Source organism: Myripristis murdjan, chromosome 21, assembly GCF_902150065.1.
Source record: "Myripristis murdjan chromosome 21, fMyrMur1.1, whole genome shotgun sequence".
In the NCBI taxonomy this organism is placed as follows: Eukaryota; Metazoa; Chordata; class Actinopteri; order Holocentriformes; family Holocentridae; genus Myripristis; species Myripristis murdjan.
In genome coordinates this window covers 2,036,883-2,056,817 of record NC_044000.1, presented here as the reverse complement: position 1 = coordinate 2,056,817, position 19,935 = coordinate 2,036,883, and the positions used below count along the sequence as shown (strand labels likewise).

Sequence of the window (19,935 nt, the reverse complement as noted above, 5' to 3'; positions counted from 1 at the left end):
GCCCGTCGTCCACGCCCCTGGCAGTAGCCTCAGATCATGTGGCCCCGCCCACACCACCGACTGCGGCTCAGTGGGTGAGGCGAGGTGAAGAGGCAGAGACATGGCCGGTTCGCTCCCGACAGAGGAGCTCGAGAGGGCCGTTGTGCGGGCTGCACTTCAGGGGATGATTCCACGGGTGCACTCCACACCACAAACGGTAAGTGAAGCAGTTGAATTTTAACTTATTAACTAATTCTGGACGGAGTTCCTGTTAACTTAGTTAGCTGTTCCTGTTAACGTAGCTCCTCCTGCCCTAAGCAAACTCGTTTAATGCGCAGCGCGATTACCTGCGAATGGCGGAGTCACACAATCAATAATCAACCATGTTGTCTGTGTTGCTGTCCATTGTGCTGCTGCAACTGCGTATAAACAAAAGTTGATTTATGATGAAAGGTATATATGGCAGTCTGTGTGCGCAGCGCACCTGTCAGATCCGGCAGACCTGACCGGGTGGGCGTGGTGCCGGCCGAGGCACCGGCCGGCATCAGGTGGGCCGGCCAGTGTGCGCCGCCACCCGGTTGAATGTAGCAGCCAGCGGACATGCCGCTCCAGCTGGAGGGTTAGGAGGGTGTGCGATTTTGTGAATGAGTAACGTTACGAGGGCTGTGATGCAGCAAAAAAACGCTTGAAGTTGCCACAGAGCTATACCCCGCACTGAGTTTAAAGCTAGCATGGGCTGATGTTGCAGAATGTCCATATAAAAAGTATTTTTCCAAAAAAGGGTCTTGAAAAAGAGAGACATGAAACATGGTCACTATTGCTACTGGTAACCACTGAGTTGTGGTTAACTGGGGTTACGTTTTTCAAACATAGCTATAGCTAATCTTTACTGTGGATCACATAACCTTTGCTAGCATCCAAGTCACACTGACAAACGGTGACGTTAGCTTGTCGGCCGGCTAACTAAGTTAACAGGAACTCCGTCCAGAATTAGTTAATAAGTTAAAATTCAACTGCTTCACTTACCGTTTGTGGTGTGGAGTGCACCCGTGGAATCATCCCCTGAAGTGCAGCCCGCACACCGGCCACAACGGCCCTCTCGAGCTCCTCTGTCGGGAGCGAACCGGCCATGTCTCTGCCTCTTCACCTCGCCTCACCCACTGAGCCGCAGTCGGTGGTGTGGGCGGGGCCACATGATCTGAGGCTACTGCCAGGGGCGTGGACGATGGGCGCTGACCTGCCCAATTTGCATAATTTCTAAATATTTAGCTTTACACTTGGCGACCGATTTAACATTTACATTTACATTTAACATTTAGATTTACATTTAACATTTAGATTTACATTTAACATTTAGATTTACATTTAACATTTACATTTAGATTTAACATTTAGATTTACATTTAACATTTAGATTTAGATTTAGCATTTAGATTTAGATTTATTTTTCATGTGTACACATTTTTTTAACAATTAGAGAACATGCTGTTTTACATGAATTTTTGTCTCAAATGAAAGAAAAATGAAAGAAAAATGAGCTAAATGTGAGGAAAGTCAGCTAAATGTTCGAAATATGTTGTCTATAAAATGGTGACCGAATTTTTACATTCGGCACCCCATACAGAGCTGTCGCACATAGCTCTGGAAACTAGAGCACTTTAACGGGCCGTCCTGAGCCCTACCACTCTGATAAAGCTGAGTTATCCCCACTGAAGGCAGCGGGCTCCACATCAGTCTGACGCTACACAGAACGAGAGGGACGTTTCCGTCCTCTGCGTCAAATCACATTCACAAACACATGAAGCAAGGCTGCTAGTGGGTCACTGCTTGTTTCCTCAGATTTTCTCTTTACTTGTTATGCCAAGGGCCGATAAAATGAAGCCTACTAGATCAATAAATTTAACAAAAAAAAAAAAAAACATCCATCAAATGATCATTACTCCATTTAATGATAATCTCACATAAGTGAAGCCAGGCTACCAGTGTTTAAATATGCTTGTTTGTTTTTGTGCTTTTTACATTTTTTTTTTTTTTAATTATTATTATTTTTACTTCCTATGCCAAGAGCCCATAAAATGGAACCTAATAATCGTAATTTAAACAAAATCTATAAAATGATAATGAGTGCATTAAATGCATGCTCGTGCAGCGACCGGCAGTAAGACAGTCATGTCCCCGTGTATGTGTGTGTACTGTATGTGGTAGTGGCAGCACTAATGTACCCTTGAGTAGTGGGCAATCAACAATCCAAAAAATTCACTCAACAGGATAGTTGCGTTGAGCAGCAAGGTATTGGGAGTACAACAGAGCTTTCTGTCAGATCTGTTCACTAGACAGGTGGGGAGGATGGCCAGAAACATCCTGTCAGATGCCACCCGTCCCCTGATCTCTGAGTTTCAGCCCCTGCCCTCTGGCTCCAGGTTCAGGTTCCCTAATGTTAAAACTAATAGGTATAAGTATTCGTTTATTCCTACAGCCATCACATTCTTAAATTCAGAGAGGAGGGATCTAGGTAATCACAAATCATTCAATGATAATTAAATGATAATACATAAGTAAGCTAGGCTTTTTTCCCCCCTTACACTTAAGGCTGAATTATGCTACCTCTGCGAAACACACTGAACAATTCTCCTCCCACCAACGTCGCTGCTCTTCTGTAATGGCGAGAGGACGAGTCGTATAGGTGCGGGTACTTGCGCCCCTCCTCGGCCAGGCGTTCTTCTGTGAGACCCAGCATTCTCCAAAGTTTTCAAACACAACCGAGGAGTCGAGACACAACAGTTGTTTTAAAAACGGCGCTGCCGGCCGGCACAACAACAGGATGTGATGCCGGTTGCAACGAAATGCCGGAAATGATGTACTTCGGCGGACCAATCACAGCTCTTGTGGGGCTGCGTAGGGTCCGCGTAGTTACAGGCGCGCGGCAAGGCGCGCGGCAAGGCTCTGCGGCGGTCGCACAACCCCCGTAAGCTTCGCACAACCCCCGTACGCTCTTCCTACGCGGAAGCATAATTCAGCCTTTACACTGAGTGCCCACAATGAAGCCTAAATTATGAATTTAAAAAGATGTTAAAACTCCATATTAACACATAAAGCACAGTGGCTTGTTTAGGACAACCTGAATCAGTGGCGGATACAGAACATGGCTAATGGGTGGGCCTAAAAAATTCTGGATGGGCCTGTTATTTCATTTTGTTTATTTTTTTTAGATAGACATGTATAAAATGATATGATGAAAGAAAAAAAACCTCTCGGACTGATCTGATAGGGTAGGCAAGCTGTCAATCTGGGTGGGCCTACACCAATCCAGGCCCACCCTTAGATCCGCCTCAGACCTGAATTCTCATGCAGGTTGCTACTTGATCCAGCCTGTGGCTGCACTTGATGACTGATGTTAATAGTGCAACAAGTCCGTGCAAAACTTTGAAATATAGCCTGCAGGTCAAAAAAAAAAAACAAGTCCTACAGTCACAAAGTGACTAAGTGAATACAGTAAACAGGCCTGGTTACTGTATTTGTCTCCATATACTACAGCTGCATAGTTACTCCATGTCTTATACATTCAATACATACCATATACACATACATGAATAAGGTCAACTCTGAAGACCTCTATAAAACAGTGCAAAACACTTTATTTTGTGTGAGGTACACTTATCATCATGGCAGTCAGAAGAGACATTTCCTTTTCTCATGAATCCAAAACAGGCAGAAGTCTGAAATCCTTCTCTGAAGGAGCTGGAGCTTCAACACAGAGTGCAGGCACTTAAACATTTTTAAAATAGCACAATATATACTGTTAAGCAAGTAGTATGTGTACTGTAGCATGTGCAGAAAAAACATTTTAAATGTCTATCCCAGGACATTACACATCAATTCATGTGTGGGACAAATGTGAAAAGAGAATGAGGATATTAGGAGGACTGGGACGTATCAGCTCTGATACAACATAATACAGCATTTGTTCATTTGTCTTTACTATTTGTATGATGATATATTGCAATTTAGTTTTATGTTGGAAGGTGACCTTTTTTTATTATTATTATCATTATTATTATTGGTAATCCACAGTTTGGCTCTATAGGTCTCTGAACCAGAAATGTGTGTAGAAGAGTAACACAGCACATTAGAGGCACTGTTTACAAAGAATCATGAAGCATGTCAAACATCAATCAATAATTTAACAAAAATACAAATAAAAGAAGAAAATGACAGAAAAATAAACAGTAAAATGACAGAAAAATAAACAGAAAAATGAACAGTAAACTAAAAGCTGGGGAGCATTTCACTGTTCTGTAGCTCTGGGTGAATTACACACACTGCAGAACAGGGGAACCTATGAACAATCTATACAATCCCACCAACACTACAGAGCTTGAATTCGCTGGACGATGAAACTCTGAAAGGCTTGGCTCCTGAGCGCCTGCTGGTCATTTCAGCACCACATGGTACCCATCAGTGTTTTCATCTAGGAAAAAGAAAAGGGTTCGAGAAAAAGTTCATTCCAACATACCAATAATCAGTGGATGGACGGATGCTAAAGAGTTGTTGTAAAGTCAGTTACCCCTCATAGTGCTGATGATGAAGCTCGTTTCTTCCCTGAAGGTCTGCACCATCTGGAGTGAACACATCACTTTAATCATCTGTTTTTATTTTGCTCTCTTGATTATTTTGTCACAACACGTGCAACTTCTTGCTTCCCGTGTGGAAGATAACTCATATTAGAAAAAGCAACTGCAACACGTCTTTATTCCTCTTGATAACGATCAGCCTCACTCTGAAATTGGGCAAAATGGACTCCAGCTTCATGTATGAACCCGACCTGTGGCTTTTAGAGGATTTTTTGGACAGGTGTTTGTTAGTCTATCACGTCTGAGTATGTGGAAGGATCACAGGTATTTGCACCTGTGTCTGCTCCAGACTGTCAGGGGTCTTTGTGATGTATTTACATTGACGCCACATCATCCTGGAGCCCCCAGAAATGAAATGAGAACAACTCAGAGTGTAGTCTGCACATTCCTCTGTTCCCTTAAAGCTGGGCTGCTTAAGAAGCCATTTTCTGTGCCATTGCCCTTTATGGCAGGCCATTAGTGTACATAGCAGGACAGATATGGCTGGCATCAGGGCACAAGTAAACCCCGGTGTCTGTATCTCTGTGGAGTTTGAGATAGTCTGTCCACTCCATGACCCTGTTCACCCTACCTGTTACCATGGAAACCTGTCTATCCTCATTGCTTTCACTTGACCACACAGGATATATAAATGCCTCTGTTTTCCCATTTTGACCCTTTCTTGTTATGGAGTGATTTTGTTTCAAACACAACAGGCTTGCAATCAAAAAACAGATTCAAGAGCAAAACTATCAACACTGCAATCAAACAATATTATATTGCAAATAAAATAAATTTGTGATTAAAATTTGAATCAAAAAGTTTTATTGGTAAATCCACAAGTTTAGCTGCTGTTTAGCTGAATCTTATGGGCAGGATCTATGGGACCTGGATTTGCAAACAAAATTTTGGATTTGCAAACAAAAACAAAACAAAAATGAATTATATTGTGGTCACAAGTGTATTTTATTTGCAACAAAACATTTTTAATTTCAGTGTCAAAGGTTTTGCTCTCAAATCTATTTTTAGTTTGCAAACCTATTCTGTTTGATTGCATAATAAAGAAACTAAAAATACTCTACTTCTTGTTACTTCTCATCTACCCAACAGAATCACACTGAGCGTTTGGTATCGTACACCCTTAGCTGAAATGGCAACTCAACCGTCTATGCAGCAAATGCTGCTCATTTGCTCATATGCTTTTAACATTTAAGATTCACGGTTTGGCTGAGTGTGGCTACCTCGTCTGAGACCAGGATGTGGATCCCAGTGGGTCCTTGTCTGTAGATGTGGGTGATTTGCTGTGGAGTGACGCTGTACAACATGGCAATCTTCTCAGACAAGTCCACCAGCGTCAACTCCTCCAGGTACAGAGCATGGTACACTACAGAAAAGACAGGGAGAGAAGCTTAGCAGAGAAATTCAAAGTCAAAGACTGATCTGAAAATCAGAGGGCATGAACCTGGTTCATACCCTCTGATTTCCATAACTTTTCCATAACTTTTCAAGACTAAATGAATAGAAATATCAATCCCTCCTGTTTTTTGTTTGTTTAGAAAAGTTCTGAAGGGGCAAACAGTAAATGTGTGTGAAACAAGTTTGACAACACATTCCTGCTTTGTCAGTAATGGCCCAGATATTACATGACTTCCCCAGACAAGGCAATTTTCTGGATCTGCATTCATTTCATGGTATTCAAGGAATTTCATGACAGGCAATGCCCTTTTTAAAAAAAAAAACAAAAAAAAAAAACATATGGGCACTGGGAGGACAGAGACATATTGATTGTACATGAATCCAACCTAAAAGTTGACTTGATAATTATAGTGAAAATCACACAAATCATTCCACACAAAGTTAGGGAAGAATAATACAGTGATTCCATAATTTGTGCACCTACCGTCTCCACCTTCTGGCTTGATGGAAGGCTGATTCCTGCTCCGCTGCTGGCACACATAGATGGTGAGACGTGGCTGTATACACCTGGGAGATCAGAGCATAGATTATAATACTCTTACTTGAAGAATATGCAATAGTGTATGTGTTCAAGGACTCAAAGGGCTCTGTTTTACTCTAATGATGCCTACTTGAACACTGAATTCCAGGATTGAACTGACAGAAAGTATTGCAAGGAATTGTGGGGATGTTACTATTATCTTATGTTGATGTTAAAGGAGGTGCACTATGCAAGCTTGCTGAGGGTCACTTGAAGTAAGAAGCGTTTAGACTCAAAAGACAAAAACACTGAATTATGTGATGTTGACATGGTCATTTGATTCATGGGATGGTTCGGAATCTCCCAAAGTGACAAAAAAAATCCAGAACTCAGAAGCCGAAACATCAGTGTCTTCAGCTTCTTAAGATATAGACAACGATGCTAGCTTTAACCAACAAGCATGGGTTGGTTTACCATTGGTTTACCAAAACAATCAGAGCAGGAAAGCATAGCATTTGGGAACTAATATGTATCAAACATGACTTTATGTTTTAAAATGTCAATTGAGGTTGAATGAGGTATCATCAGATCAAATTTATTATCATTCACAGAAAACTAGAGAATATTTTCAACTGTCACAACTGGGCCAATAGAGAATGGGATCATGATGTTTTAGCTTTTATGTCCCAGACAATGCGGTGGAGACCCATAATGACAGAGTAGATGGAAGATATTGCAGTCATGTGTGGCATCCATCTAACTTAAGAACACAGTGCAATGGCACTAGTGTGTTGGCATGGGCAACTGATGGCTAATAGTAGCTTATGATTGGTCAACTTTCCAGGCTTTCAAAGAGCTGTCAGACTGCTGAGCTAACAAGGAGGGATTGCTACAGTTAGATTACATTTACAACGTTATTCATATATTGTTAACAATATACAATCTGCAATGAAGCATTTTGCATCTCTTTATTTGTATGGCATAACATTAGACATTTATTGCACAAAAACAATGTTTGAATGTTTCAGTGTCTCAGTTCCGGTCCTGTCCTCTCCTTAAGTGCTACAAAGCCACAAGTCAGGAGTTCAACTTCAGACTGTTCAAGATCAACTTCTAATGACAATGAAAACATGGTAAAGGAAGTATAACTTTCGTAAAGATTAACCCCTGTGGGCTTTGATGAACAAAAAGCACCAGAGAGCTGAAAAATCACCAAAACATCTTTAGTATCTGTGTCTCAGTTCTTGCGTTTGCATGTGTCTCAGAGCCACGTGCAGTTGGTGGACAGTACCTGACACCAGGTGGGGAACCACTAAATCAATGTCACACTGCATTTTATAATTCCTTAACTGTTCCACTGTGTATGTGTGCGTGCCACAAACAGTTTATAACATGGAAACCAAAGAGGGGAAAAGGGGACAACACTGACAGAAATGAAACATGGAGTTTGAGGTAAGGCTACTCAAGCTTTATTGCATTAGACACTGAGGAACTTCTCACTGCTTCTCGCTGTTTACTGTTTATCACAGCTTTAAGAAGCAGTCTATTTGAACTTCTGTGTCTCACCTTCCCTTGATCGTATTGAAGAGGCGTATGCCATCTGCTGGGCCACAGATCTGGATCAGATCATCCCTGCTCATCCTCAGAAGATCAGCACCTGCAATATTCACAGAAAATCTAATATTTCACATTAAGGGCCCTATCTTGCGCCAGAGTCCCTAAACCCATTATTTGGGGATTTAGCATTGCGTAAGAGGCGTTCCCCCGCAAAAGTTGCTATCTAAAACACTTGCGCTACCCGTTACATTATGCATAGGCGTGGTTTGGGCGTTACGCCAGTTAAACCAATCAGTGTGCCAGGTGCCATTGCCTTTAAGAGCAGGCTGCGCTATCCTAAATCTGCAAACCGAAACCTGTGATGGAGAGAGGAGGGTCACGATTTAGTACTATCTCTGCCATTTTCTCAGGGGTTCAACTGAGGCTAAAGCAAGGTGGCTTTCTATTCAGGAGGTGGAGCCGCATGTGCACATCTGCTTGGACACATGTGGACGTGCATTGAAGGTGCCTGGATGCGCTCTTGTAACAGCCCAAATAGGATAGCAGGTGGTCCTGAGCACCCGCTATCCGCTTTCCCTAAAGTGTGTGAGCAAGATAGCAACTTTAGGGATAGCGCATGAAACACGCCCACGGACACACCTCCAGGCACAAATAACGTAGTCGGCATAATGTATAGAGGGTAGTGTGGCCGCTATACATTATGCCATTATCCCATTCGGATACCGTTTAGGGATAGTGGAAGCTGCTAAATGCGCAATTCACGGGTAGTGGGTAGTGGCAACGGGTAGCGGGTGGCACAAGATAGGGCCCTAAGTCTTACATATCTCCTGACCTATTCTAACTTTTCCTCTGATTCGATCTGATGATGAGGTAATCCACATCTATAAAGAGATTTTCCTCCTTAGCCTTGTCCCTAACAAAGACCTTTTGCTTTAAAGAGTAACCAAACTCCAAACCTGAGTCTCTATGAAGCCTGTCACCCAATGGTGAAAAGTAGGGTACTGATAACCACAAAGTTACTGTTTTAGTACTTCTTGACCTCAGTGCGGCATTTGATATGGTTGACCATGTAATACTTCTGAAGCACCTTGAACACTGTTTAGGCCTTAGAGGCACTGTTCTTAACTGGCTTTCCTCTTACCTTACTGGTAGATCTTTTTCTGTTGCTGTTGGTAACTCTGAATCAGATGTAGTCGGTGTTCCATATGGAGTCCCTCAAGGGTCAATTCTTGGCCCTCTACTGTTTAATTTGTATATGCTCCCACTTGGATCCATCATTCAACAACACAGCATATCATACCAGTCCTATGCTGATGACACACAGTTATACATATCTGCTTCTGCCAACCACCTCAATCCAGTGAATGATCTCATCCAGTGCATTACTGAAGTTAAATATTGGATGGCCAAAAATTTCTTGCAGCTAAATGCTGACAAAACGGAGATTCTTTTAGCAGGTCCGAAGGCTTTGAGACACCAGATTAGCTCTTTGTTAACTCCCCTATCTGTAAAACCCTGTGAGCATGTCAAAAACTTGGGTGTGATCTTGGATGCTGACCTTAATTTTCAGAAGCACATTTCCAGTATCTCTAAGACTGCTTTTTATCATTTAAGAAATATATCCAAAGTTAGATCTTTCCTGTCACAGTCTGATTCTGAAAAGTTGGTTCACGCATTCATTTCCAGTCGACTAGACTATTGTAATGGACTCTTTGCTGGACTGGCAAAGCAAACACTTAATAAACTCCAGCTTATTCAGAATGCTGCAGCCAGAGTATTAACCAAAACCAGAAGGTGTGAACACATCACTCCTGTTTTAATTTCTCTTCACTGGCTACCAGTTAAGCAAAGAATTGATTTTAAAATACATCTTACTGTTTTTAAAGCTATGAATGGCCTAGCTCCCTCCTACATTGTTGATGTGCTCTTTGCGTACACGCCAGACAGACCCTTGCGATCATCAAATAAAGGTCTCCTCACCATACCTAGAATAAATACTAAATCAGCTCATGGTGCTTTCAGCCATTATGGTCCTACTCTCTGGAATTCTTTACTACATGAACTCAGGTCTGTTACAACAGTGTCTTCTTTTAAAAGCAGACTAAAAACATATCTTTTCTCACAAGCTTTTAGTTAGGTTAATGTAGGGTAACACTTTCTTTTTAGAAACAGTATTATTACTGTTATTTCTTTTAACAGTGATAATACTAAAACTTCTTACCCTACTCTCTTATTTTAATACCTTCTCACTTTTTAATTTTTATGCTGTCTTTTATGTTCTTATATGTTTTTATATATTTTTATGTATGTAACATCTTCTTATTTTATGTTTTAAATTATTTGTTTTATATATGCAGTGTTAATGTAATGTTTTATATTCTTGTCATGTATGATCTTTACTTGCTTTAAAGCACACTGAGTTTACGCCTGCCATATGAAATGTGCTATATAAATAAATTTGACTTGACTTGATTGAGCTGTCCATCTGCTAGTGGCTGGTCTTTGGGGCCAGATGATGTCACCACCTGTTGTACTCTCAGGGTGATATTACCTGCCATCAAGACCAGCCAAATGGTAGATGGTAGATGGTATGCAGTGTTAATGTAATGTTTTATATTCTTGTCATGTATGATCTTTACTTGCTTTAAAGCACATTGAGTTTACGCCTGCCATATGAAATGTGCTATATAAATAAATTTGACTTGACTTGATTGAGCTGTCCATCTGCTAGTGGCTGGTCTTTGGGGCCAGATGATGTCACCACCTGTTGTACTCTCAGGGTGATATTACCTGCCATCAAGACCAGCCAGATGGTAAATGGTAGTTCAGTACCCTACTTTTCACCACAAGATGTCAGGCTTCACAGAGATTCTAAAGAGAGGCTTGGGCAAAAAATGGCCATTGGATTTCTCATAATGTTTTTAATGTAACTGGCTCATGTTGAACAGAACTTTTTGTCTGATCATTCTGACTTGTACACATCTTGCCATGTTCCATAAATCCCATGACTTTCTATAAAGACAGAGTGTGTTCTGTAAAATCTTAAGCTGTGCTTTTTTCACCCATGTTACCTGAGAAGCAGGAGAAGAGCCTTGAGAAAGGCGTGAACCTGTGACGGTGCAGCCACTGCTGAGTGTCCTGCGGCGAGGACGATGGCAGAAGGTGCTACATGTCAAAAAGAAGAAGAGCCCTTGAAATGAGTATAGCAGCACAGCATCCACTGTCTCCAAATTATGGCCTAAAAGGAATAAGAGAGCAACGGCATTAACACTTTCACACTGCAGTGTTCTCCGTTACTTACATCAGAGCAGCCGGGCATGAGCAGCTCCACCTGCTGGTTTGGAGAGCACTTGCTACAAAAACATGCACATGAGGAAGAGAGAACAACATTGGGGTGATTGGTTGAATAGTTTCTTCTTCCTGTTCTGAGACACACCTGTTGACTCTGTTACTGATCTACCTATGAAAGAGTGTTTGTTTTTGTAGAGCACATGTTCTGAAAAATTCCTGTGCTTTCAAATGTTGCTGCAGATAAGGCAAATAAGAGTCTGATCTCTAAACAGTGTTGAGTAACACATCCTGATAAGCAGCCATACAGGGAGTTCCAAAAGGCACCGCTGATACAGTGGGGAAAATACGCCAACCTTTACTCTCATGTCAACCCATGTCTGATCCTCAAAGAGAGTGTTGAGATTTCACAGCTTTTTGTGCTCTAGAAATAATTAACAGTTGGTACAACAATACTGAAACCCCGCCAAGCTGAGTAATAAATAACCTATTTTTACATCAAAGCATAATGAAAATCATAAATAAAACCACTGCACATTTCAGTTCACTCTCACACTGATCTACTGCTCTCTGATACAGTTTCACTAAACAAAATTAATGGAATTGAGGGAAGCTGATAAGAAACAAAAAACAAACAAACAAATATTTTGAGTAGAAATGTGGACATATGGTGTGAATGTGGACTCACCCATCTGTGAAAGTACAGGGTGTTGGGGAGCTGTGGTAGACCGGGGAGGGAGTGCTGCTGCTACTGCTGAGACTCAGGGCATCAGGCCAAGGAGAACACTGAGAGAGAGGGATGGGGTTACTTCCATCACTCCTGGTGCATTTAATACTTTCTTTTGTCCGTTAGTTAAAATCCCATAATTATTGAGTAATATGGAGATACTGCAAAGCTTTTACTTTGTATCTTTAGTTTATCTTTCAGCTGAATGCCAAAACCAGATTATGGCAAAAGCAGACACCGCTGAGTCACCTTACGCGCAAAGACACTAAAATGACGCACCAACAGTCTAAATCATTGACAGACTTCAGCAACAAAACATGGTTAAACACGCACTTTTCAGAAGAACAGCACAAAATGAGCGATCTAAAGCAACATATTAACATAGTGTAATGCACTGTTGACTCGAAACGTGCTGTATGCAGAGGAGCAGAGGAAGACAAGGACCATCTATCAAATTACATCAAATTACAGCATAGTGAGTGCACAGCTTCAGTACTCATGAGATTAGATAAATATGCTGGCAGCATCTGAATTTACTACTGGGGGATCAATAAAGTTGAATGAAAGCAAAGGTTTTTTTGTGCAATCTTCTGTACTAGTTAATCAATGAGGCCAGAAGAGCTGCACAGAATATCTCACCTCTGTTAGCATGGTGGTGTCGTGGGACAACTGGTACTTTTCTCTGTCTTGAAGGGCCTTTTTATCAATCTTTTCCTTGTCTGTCTTCAGTTTGCGATCAGCTCCTTTAGGCTTTCAGATGAACAATAGCACAAAAAATGTCTGTCACAGATGGACCAAGATATATCACTTTAATATTAGCATGTGGCAGTATTGTTGTTGCGACAATAATAAATAAAAATAAGACTGTAATGAGCACTGTAGAACATGTTTGCATGCACCTTTCACATCCAAAATAATCTCAAATGTCATGACACTTCAGTGATGCAAGAAGTTCGCCTCACTCTAAAGTACAGTATGTCCTTTTTGGATGGGTTTGGGTAAAAAAAAAGTATTTAGATTTGGCAGGGATGGCCATACCTTGAAGACTTTGACCTGGCAGCTGGATGAATGGGCATGCTCTATGTATTCCCCATGTTCGTTCTGGGTAAAAGTGTCCACCTGGATACGAAATGGTACCCCCTTCTCCCCGCCATGCTTCCTAGGGGTGAACTCTGTGCTGATGCAGTTGACCTGAGAGGAGGGGAGGAGAGAGAACTTTAAGTCTGTCATACAAGAATGAACATCTCAGATATTCCTTGCTTTTAACTGTGGCAGCCCGACTACAGGGCTGGAGAAGGCAGGAGATGCCTGTACCTGGATGAAAACAGAAGCATTCTTTACAGGATCCCAGAGGAACTCGATGGTGTTGAGGTGCAGAGGGTGTGCATGTGGCTCAGCTATCCCCACTGACAGTGGGATATCTGAAAGTAGACAGTCAGCAAACCCTTTTTCAACCCAGTTAATCAGGATGACTGAATAAAAACCTGTTTTTGTTTACAGAAGCGGCAGCTACCAGTGTCACAGCACAGGTAGTGGCTGAGCAAAGCTGATGTTTGGGCCTTTACTGCTAATCCAGTGTAACAGAATATTTTCCTTGGCTGAAAAGGTATGTTATACAGTTGGATGTTAGATGTCACAGAAAGTATTCAAGTATACAAAAGCTGAAGATCATTTGATCATTTAATGGAAATGAAGTGGAGGTGTTTGCAATGGTGTCTAAGTTACAAAGCAGAGGAGCCTCTGCCATGGAGTTAACTTTGTAGCCAAAGACATTGAGAGGGGCAGATACTGAGGTTTTGGGACTGACTATAAAAATTAACACATCATCCACGAATAGAGTTATTTTATGAAGCCTACTGAGATGCATACTAAGGGTTTTGAAAGAGGGCAGCCTTTATATAGTATAATCTGTTTTTAGGTTGCGGTATCAACAGTTGACAACATAACCAGCCAACATCTGGTACTTAATGCAAGCCTGCCCATACTGAGAATGCATATGCGCTCAGGGCACTGTAAAGCATTTTGGACAAATGTGCAGAGAACGTGGCATGCATCGGCACATGGTGGAGTCACATTCACCTATATCCAGGATCCGGTCTCCAGGTCTGTTCCACCTCCATCCTTCAAGCTGCTGGTGCTCCATATACTGCAGCCGGCGGTCATGAAACACCACTCGCACAATGCTCTGTGAACAGGCAGGAGCAGGCGTTAGAGTGGACTACAGCAACATGACAGGGGCAGCTCGCACACGGCCAAACAGCAGGACTGTTGGGCAAAGTGCAAAAGGCTACCCTCACTCCTTACAATTACTGTGGCCATATCAGGAGGCAGTGCTCAGGAGCTGGAAATTCACAATGAATTTCATCTCCGTTTCTGCCCATCAAAGTCACACTTTTAAAGGACATCCACATATTCCCATGAGGATGATGATACAAAACCAGTGAACTACTTTTGTACATCTGTGAATTGTGAAGTGCAGTACTGACAGTAACTTTCCTGTTAAAAAAAAAAAAACAGGGTTCCCATGCTCACTTGGACATCAAGAAAATGGTCAAATTAAATTTTTTACTCTTGATCTTGTCAAGAAATTAGGGTGAGAGCTTTAACTGTCCAAATCCTGTATCAACCAACAGTTTATCACAAGGTTTTCATCGTGATACAAAGCTGGGGCACACTGATAAATTTGGGGTGCTTTTTAAAATTAAAACGTCAAAAACTTTAAAAGCCATTTTCCAAAATGCTTCAGGCTGTATTTGTGTTTTCTCAAATCCTCAAATATGAAATGGTTTTCAAGCCAAGTGCCAAGTCAGCCTTTCAAAAGAGTTCAGTGTCTGTCAACTGTAGACATCTACTGAGGAAAAAGTGGGCGTCTCAAGTGTCACCATTTCCAGTAAACCAACTGCTTTATCCACATCATAATGATGCAGGCTACATAATTTATCTCCTCTCTATAAACAAACAAAAATATATCTCCGCTCAGGCATTTTTATCAAGGTAATGATGACATTTTTAAATCCTACCAGGGCATAGAAGAAAAAAAAATTAAAAATAAAAAATATTAAAAAAAAAAAAAAAAAAAAACCTGTTAGAACACATACTGTTGGGCCTATTTATGGAGGTAAACTCATGCGTGACTGACTGATGGGACTCAGAGGGGCTCAGACTTGGCACATCATGTCTTTGCATAGATGCCACCTGTCCCATTCTTGTGTCGCTAGGCTGATGCAACTAGCATAATGGACCCAACCAATAGCAGTCTGGCAACAAAGAAATGTCACAGACTGAATTCAGCCGGGTGACCTCTCCTTATTCTTAAGTGAGTGTGTTGACAAAAGTCCTGGGGTTAAAATACAACGGTAATTTGCGGCAATATTGTTTTTGGACGTCTCCATCTCTGGTGCTAAGCTGTTGTTGCTGTGGTGTTTCTGCACTGCACTTCCCAGAGTTCACTTGGTGCTGAAACAGCGTGTCCAGCACCGTGATGTCTTTCTCCGAGGATTTTCTGCTGATGAAGTTTGAATTTCTGTAGGTGGCAGCGCTCTTCTCTTAGTCAGTTCAGCCATGCTGGCTAACACTGCCCATGCTAACTGCCCAGTCTGATTTACTCTAAACAATCTGGAAACAGAAACTCATCATTTCCTGTAAGTCAGAAGGTTTTTGACTGATTGTTTAGAACAGCAAGTTATAAAAGCATTCATGAACTGGCTGTAAGTTGAATTACTATGTGTCACAGCCTTTGGTGATCAAGAGTAGAAAAACTGACATTTATTCATGTGAAAATGTCGCAAATTATTATTTTGAATTCAGTCTCTTTTGACTCCCATCTGAAACGCAGTTGACAACAATTTTAAAAGATACATTCACTCAAGATGTTAAGACAACCTGCATGATGAAATTAAAAGTGGCATGATAGCAGCAATGGGCCACTAATGGGTTTTATTCATAAACCACTGGCATCTCAGGCATACTACTTGTTTTTAATTCAAATAACTGGGCACAGTTTCTACTTACCATGATTTTTAGGAAAAATTAAAAATAGAAAAAAAAAAAAAAAAAAAAAATTAGAAATGGAAACCATTGACTTGTAAGTGTCAATAATCCCTTTCCAAGTGCTAAAATATGCATTTCACATTTGGAAGAAGAAACAAGTGACACATTACTTTATTTGGAAGCAAAGATGTCCAGGTCTTTATGAATAAGTCCCAGTAGTGCAGAAAAGCAGAATGGCATGTTGAGGTGATCCAAGTTATGGGGAAAAAATAGAGCAAAGTCTACTGTAGAATAATGTGATGGGAGTGTGTGTATGGTAAAAGTGTATGCTGGACTGAGTTGTGTGTTTGTAAGGAGTGTGTCATATCTAGGACAGAGGAAAATTAAGTTGGGTGATAGTACCAAGGTCTCCAGGGACGGCACCCCACCCCTGATGTGGAAGGGAGGGTTGAGGGACCTGTGACAAACCAGGAAATGGATACATATAAACAGGAAAGAGAAGACAGAGGAAGAGGTCACATGGAAGTGAAAGGAAACAGATAAACACAATACCTTTAACCTACCTTTACATATTTGCTGCTTATATCTGTATACTCCACTAGTTTTCTGTTAAGCATACGGATTTCGTAGGACTGACCTACATTTTAAAACATTAAAACAAACCTGATTAAAATTGAAAAATGGGAAATCAGTCAATCAAAAAAGATGGGCAGTGGGGATAGAAATGGTCAAATTAAAAACATTTTGAAGCCAAATGTCTGGGCCAGCCCCTATTATATATCTCCATTTTGTTAAATTATAATGCATGAAATTCTACAGTTGTACAGTACAACTTGCTATCACATGGAAATATCACAGAGACACCTAATGAGAGACCCTAAAATGATTGACTGCCAGTGCATTCTCAGCAAAGTACTAAAACCTAACTACAGTCTATGCCATTTGTACCATGGCAGTGTCAATGTAGGTGCCATTAAGGCAACAATCACATGCCTAAGTGGACTTTCTCAACTAGTTTATCAGCTGTCTTTACATCCTATTGATTTTCAGACACAGTACTGTATGTTTGCACTAAGCTAACTTCCATTTGGACTAGAATTCAGCCCAAACAAATTACAGCAGATAATGGAATCAAGTGGGGCAACCTTGCAGGTTGAATGAAGCACAAATAAAACAATTACGTCACAGGTTATCAATAAACACAAAAACAGGTGTTAAATGAAGGGTTAAATCCAGTGGTTAAGTATAATATGAAACAGGAGGATAAAGTGCAAAAAGGAAAGAAGAGGGGGAAAAGGAGGGAAAAAGCAGAAGATGAGTCACATAAATTCACATTTATTGAAGAGCTAATGATAGAACTTCTTCTAATTCTATAATCCAAATGGCTTTCAAATTGAATGGGGGGTGTTGTTATGGTTCGTGGTCAATTGAAAAGGCATGTCTTCTGAAGTACTGATTCAAAGGCTGAGAGGGAAATTCAAACATACCACTGCTATTGCCCAGGACAGTCCAGTCTATAAGTGTGATCATTATCAACTCTTTACTAAAGACACAGGCCAGACAAACAAGGCTTGAACCTCTTATGTCACTGCTACAACCAGCTGGAAGAGCACCAAAGAGGGCATCTCTGCAGGTAATTTAGGTGGGTATTTGGTTATTGCATTTCAAAGTGGTAATAAAATAATAACATGCCAGGGACCGTATGCAAAAATGCATATTGAACAGCTCCAAACTGTTGCCTCCAGTTTGTGGCTTTAGCAGAGTTTTAACTGTTCACAAATAGGAACTGCAAGGTCCCAGACTGCAGGAATATATGAATTCTTGGTATGAGTCTTTCCCCTTTGTACAAGGGACATGGTTATCATCTGGCTTACCCTAAGCCTTGTAATGGCTGTACTGTCCAATGGTTGCTGATTGCATATCAGCAAGCCTTAAAGAAGACAGTCTAACCCTGTTTGGTTGGCCTACAGGCAACAAAATGAGCTCCAATTAATTTAGCCAACAGAGACAGCCAAATAGAGGGACAAATAGCTACCTTGGTTGAGATAAGTGAGAGTCTCCTCTTGCTGTTTCACAGCCGGCGAGGTGGCTGCACAGAGAATGTACTGGAATGGAGTCCTTTTGGCACCATTTTCCATCGTGTGCTGTACTTGTTCATTTTTCAAGAAAGGCGCCAAGGCCTCTCTGAAAGAGATGAAAGGCAGGGAGGGAAGGTGAATATTTGAAGACTTAACCAGAGAAGCCAAAAAGGGGGTGATTGTCTTTTACCTTTTATCTAGCCATTTCAACATGGGAACAAAGGTGCAGAAAGACCATTGTTACCAACAAAGGTGTACCAGTGTGCAATTTTTAAACTCAAGCTGATTATCTTGCAAGATTAATCAAAAGATTAGTGGTAAAGAAAAAAAATAGCCACAAAAAAAAAAAACTGGCATTCAATTGTGGCCTTTTTTGTTGCTTTTAAAAAATGAAAGTTTGAATTTAAAGTTAGTTATAAAATGTTAAGTGAGCTATTGAAGGCATTATTAATGCAGAAGACAATTTGCAAAAACAAACAGTAAAGTCGCATTAACATCTCTGCATCTGACAATCTGTTAGTATTCACCAAGGCTTCTTGTGCATGACAAATAAACATCAATGCATCATACTGAAACTTTGTTTTAATCAGTGTAGGAATAACCTTCTGAAATCTTGTGAAAAATACACAACTTGTCGACATGAGATTTGCTTTACCTAAGGTAACTAGCAGAGTGCTGGTGGTAGGATTCAGGCTGGGAGTGGCAGAACAGCATGTTTTCCAGTGTGGCTTCTTCTTGTATCCCAGGATCACAGGGGAAAATGAAGAGACGGGGGGATTCACGCCTGCTGGTTTGCTCAGGTTCCAAGTCAGAGAGGTTTGCTGCCAAACACCATCGGCCGGTCTTATATTCGCCCGGTGATGTCATCAGCACTCAGATTAACATACCTTGGATGACCTCTGTGAGGCGGGGGGAGCAGGCACACCACCCACAGCCAATGTCCTGCTGGACTGATGCACTAATAGCAGCTTCAGGTTATTGTTGACACTGCCAACAGTATGGCACTAAAGCTAGACTTTAAACTCATTTGGAGTCGTGACATTTTAAGGTGAGTTTAGCAGTGGATTTTGGGAGTCTAACAGGAGGTCAACAAGACGTCAGTTGAAGGGAGTGATCATGAACACAACTTTTATGACAAGTTCTATGACTAGTTCTATACAACGTCTATGAAGTGAATTTTACTTTATTTTAGTGTCTTACATCCAGCATGTCCAGCCAATCTTCATTCATACTTAAGGATGTTTGACCCCAGGCTGCACATTTTATTTAAACATGCAAAAAGTAGACTGACTAACATCAGCAACAGCCCACAAAGCAGTGCAATCCAATGCAGATTCAGTGTGTCAAAAGGGCCAAAATGATGGATAGACATCACTAGGAGAGGGTCATCACAAAGTCTGACTGGGTTAATGTTTAGACAAAGCAGCTAAGCACACCTCAGCACTCTCATGTGTTTGTAAATGAATGGATGACTGAGCAATAGTACTACATACAGATGCCACAGGCCAGTGTCAGTGTAGCAAACTGAACCTGCACAGTGACAAAAACTTCTTCTTCCAGAAGACATTTCACCTCCAATTCAATCATATTTTTTTTTAAAGATAATTAAATGCCAAGGTGGTAAGATAATTACACCTGTTTCCAAACCCACGTCACCAATATTTTCTTGAAATTAAAATACTGATTAATACATTGCACTGGTTTTGAGATGCCACTGACCATAACAAAAAAGAAAAAAAAAAAAAAACCTGAAATATGCTGAATTGGACT

General features: G+C 41.0%; 1 protein-coding gene across 1 annotated transcript; it reads right to left on the bottom strand.

Moving 5' to 3' along the window:
• Positions 1–3,638: 3,638 nt before the first annotated feature.
• tfcp2l1 (transcription factor CP2-like 1) lies at positions 3,639–18,879 on the bottom strand. Its single transcript, XM_030080880.1, has 15 exons — positions 18,821–18,879; positions 18,123–18,271; positions 16,651–16,724; positions 14,177–14,282; positions 13,412–13,518; positions 13,136–13,288; positions 12,737–12,847; positions 12,059–12,156; positions 11,384–11,435; positions 11,154–11,247; positions 8,092–8,182; positions 6,490–6,572; positions 5,831–5,973; positions 4,544–4,595; positions 3,639–4,447 (listed from the first exon to the last, which is right to left on the bottom strand). Exons 1-15 carry the CDS (start codon positions 18,877–18,879, stop codon positions 4,410–4,412), a joined length of 1,410 nt encoding a protein of 469 aa, XP_029936740.1. The 3' UTR covers positions 3,639–4,409.
• Between the last annotated feature and the right edge of the window lie 1,056 nt (positions 18,880–19,935).

Coding starts and splice junctions, on each gene's coding strand:
- tfcp2l1 (XM_030080880.1), bottom strand. CDS start 18,879: ATGCTGTTCTGCCACTCCCAGCCTGAATCCTACCACCAGCACTCTGCT. Junction 12,848..13,135: donor GCCAGGTCAAAGTCTTCAAG/GTATGGCCATCC, acceptor TTCATCTGAAAG/CCTAAAGGAGCTGATCGCAA. Junction 11,248..11,383: donor TCATGCCCGGCTGCTCTGAT/GTAAGTAACGGA, acceptor TTTGACATGTAG/CACCTTCTGCCATCGTCCTC.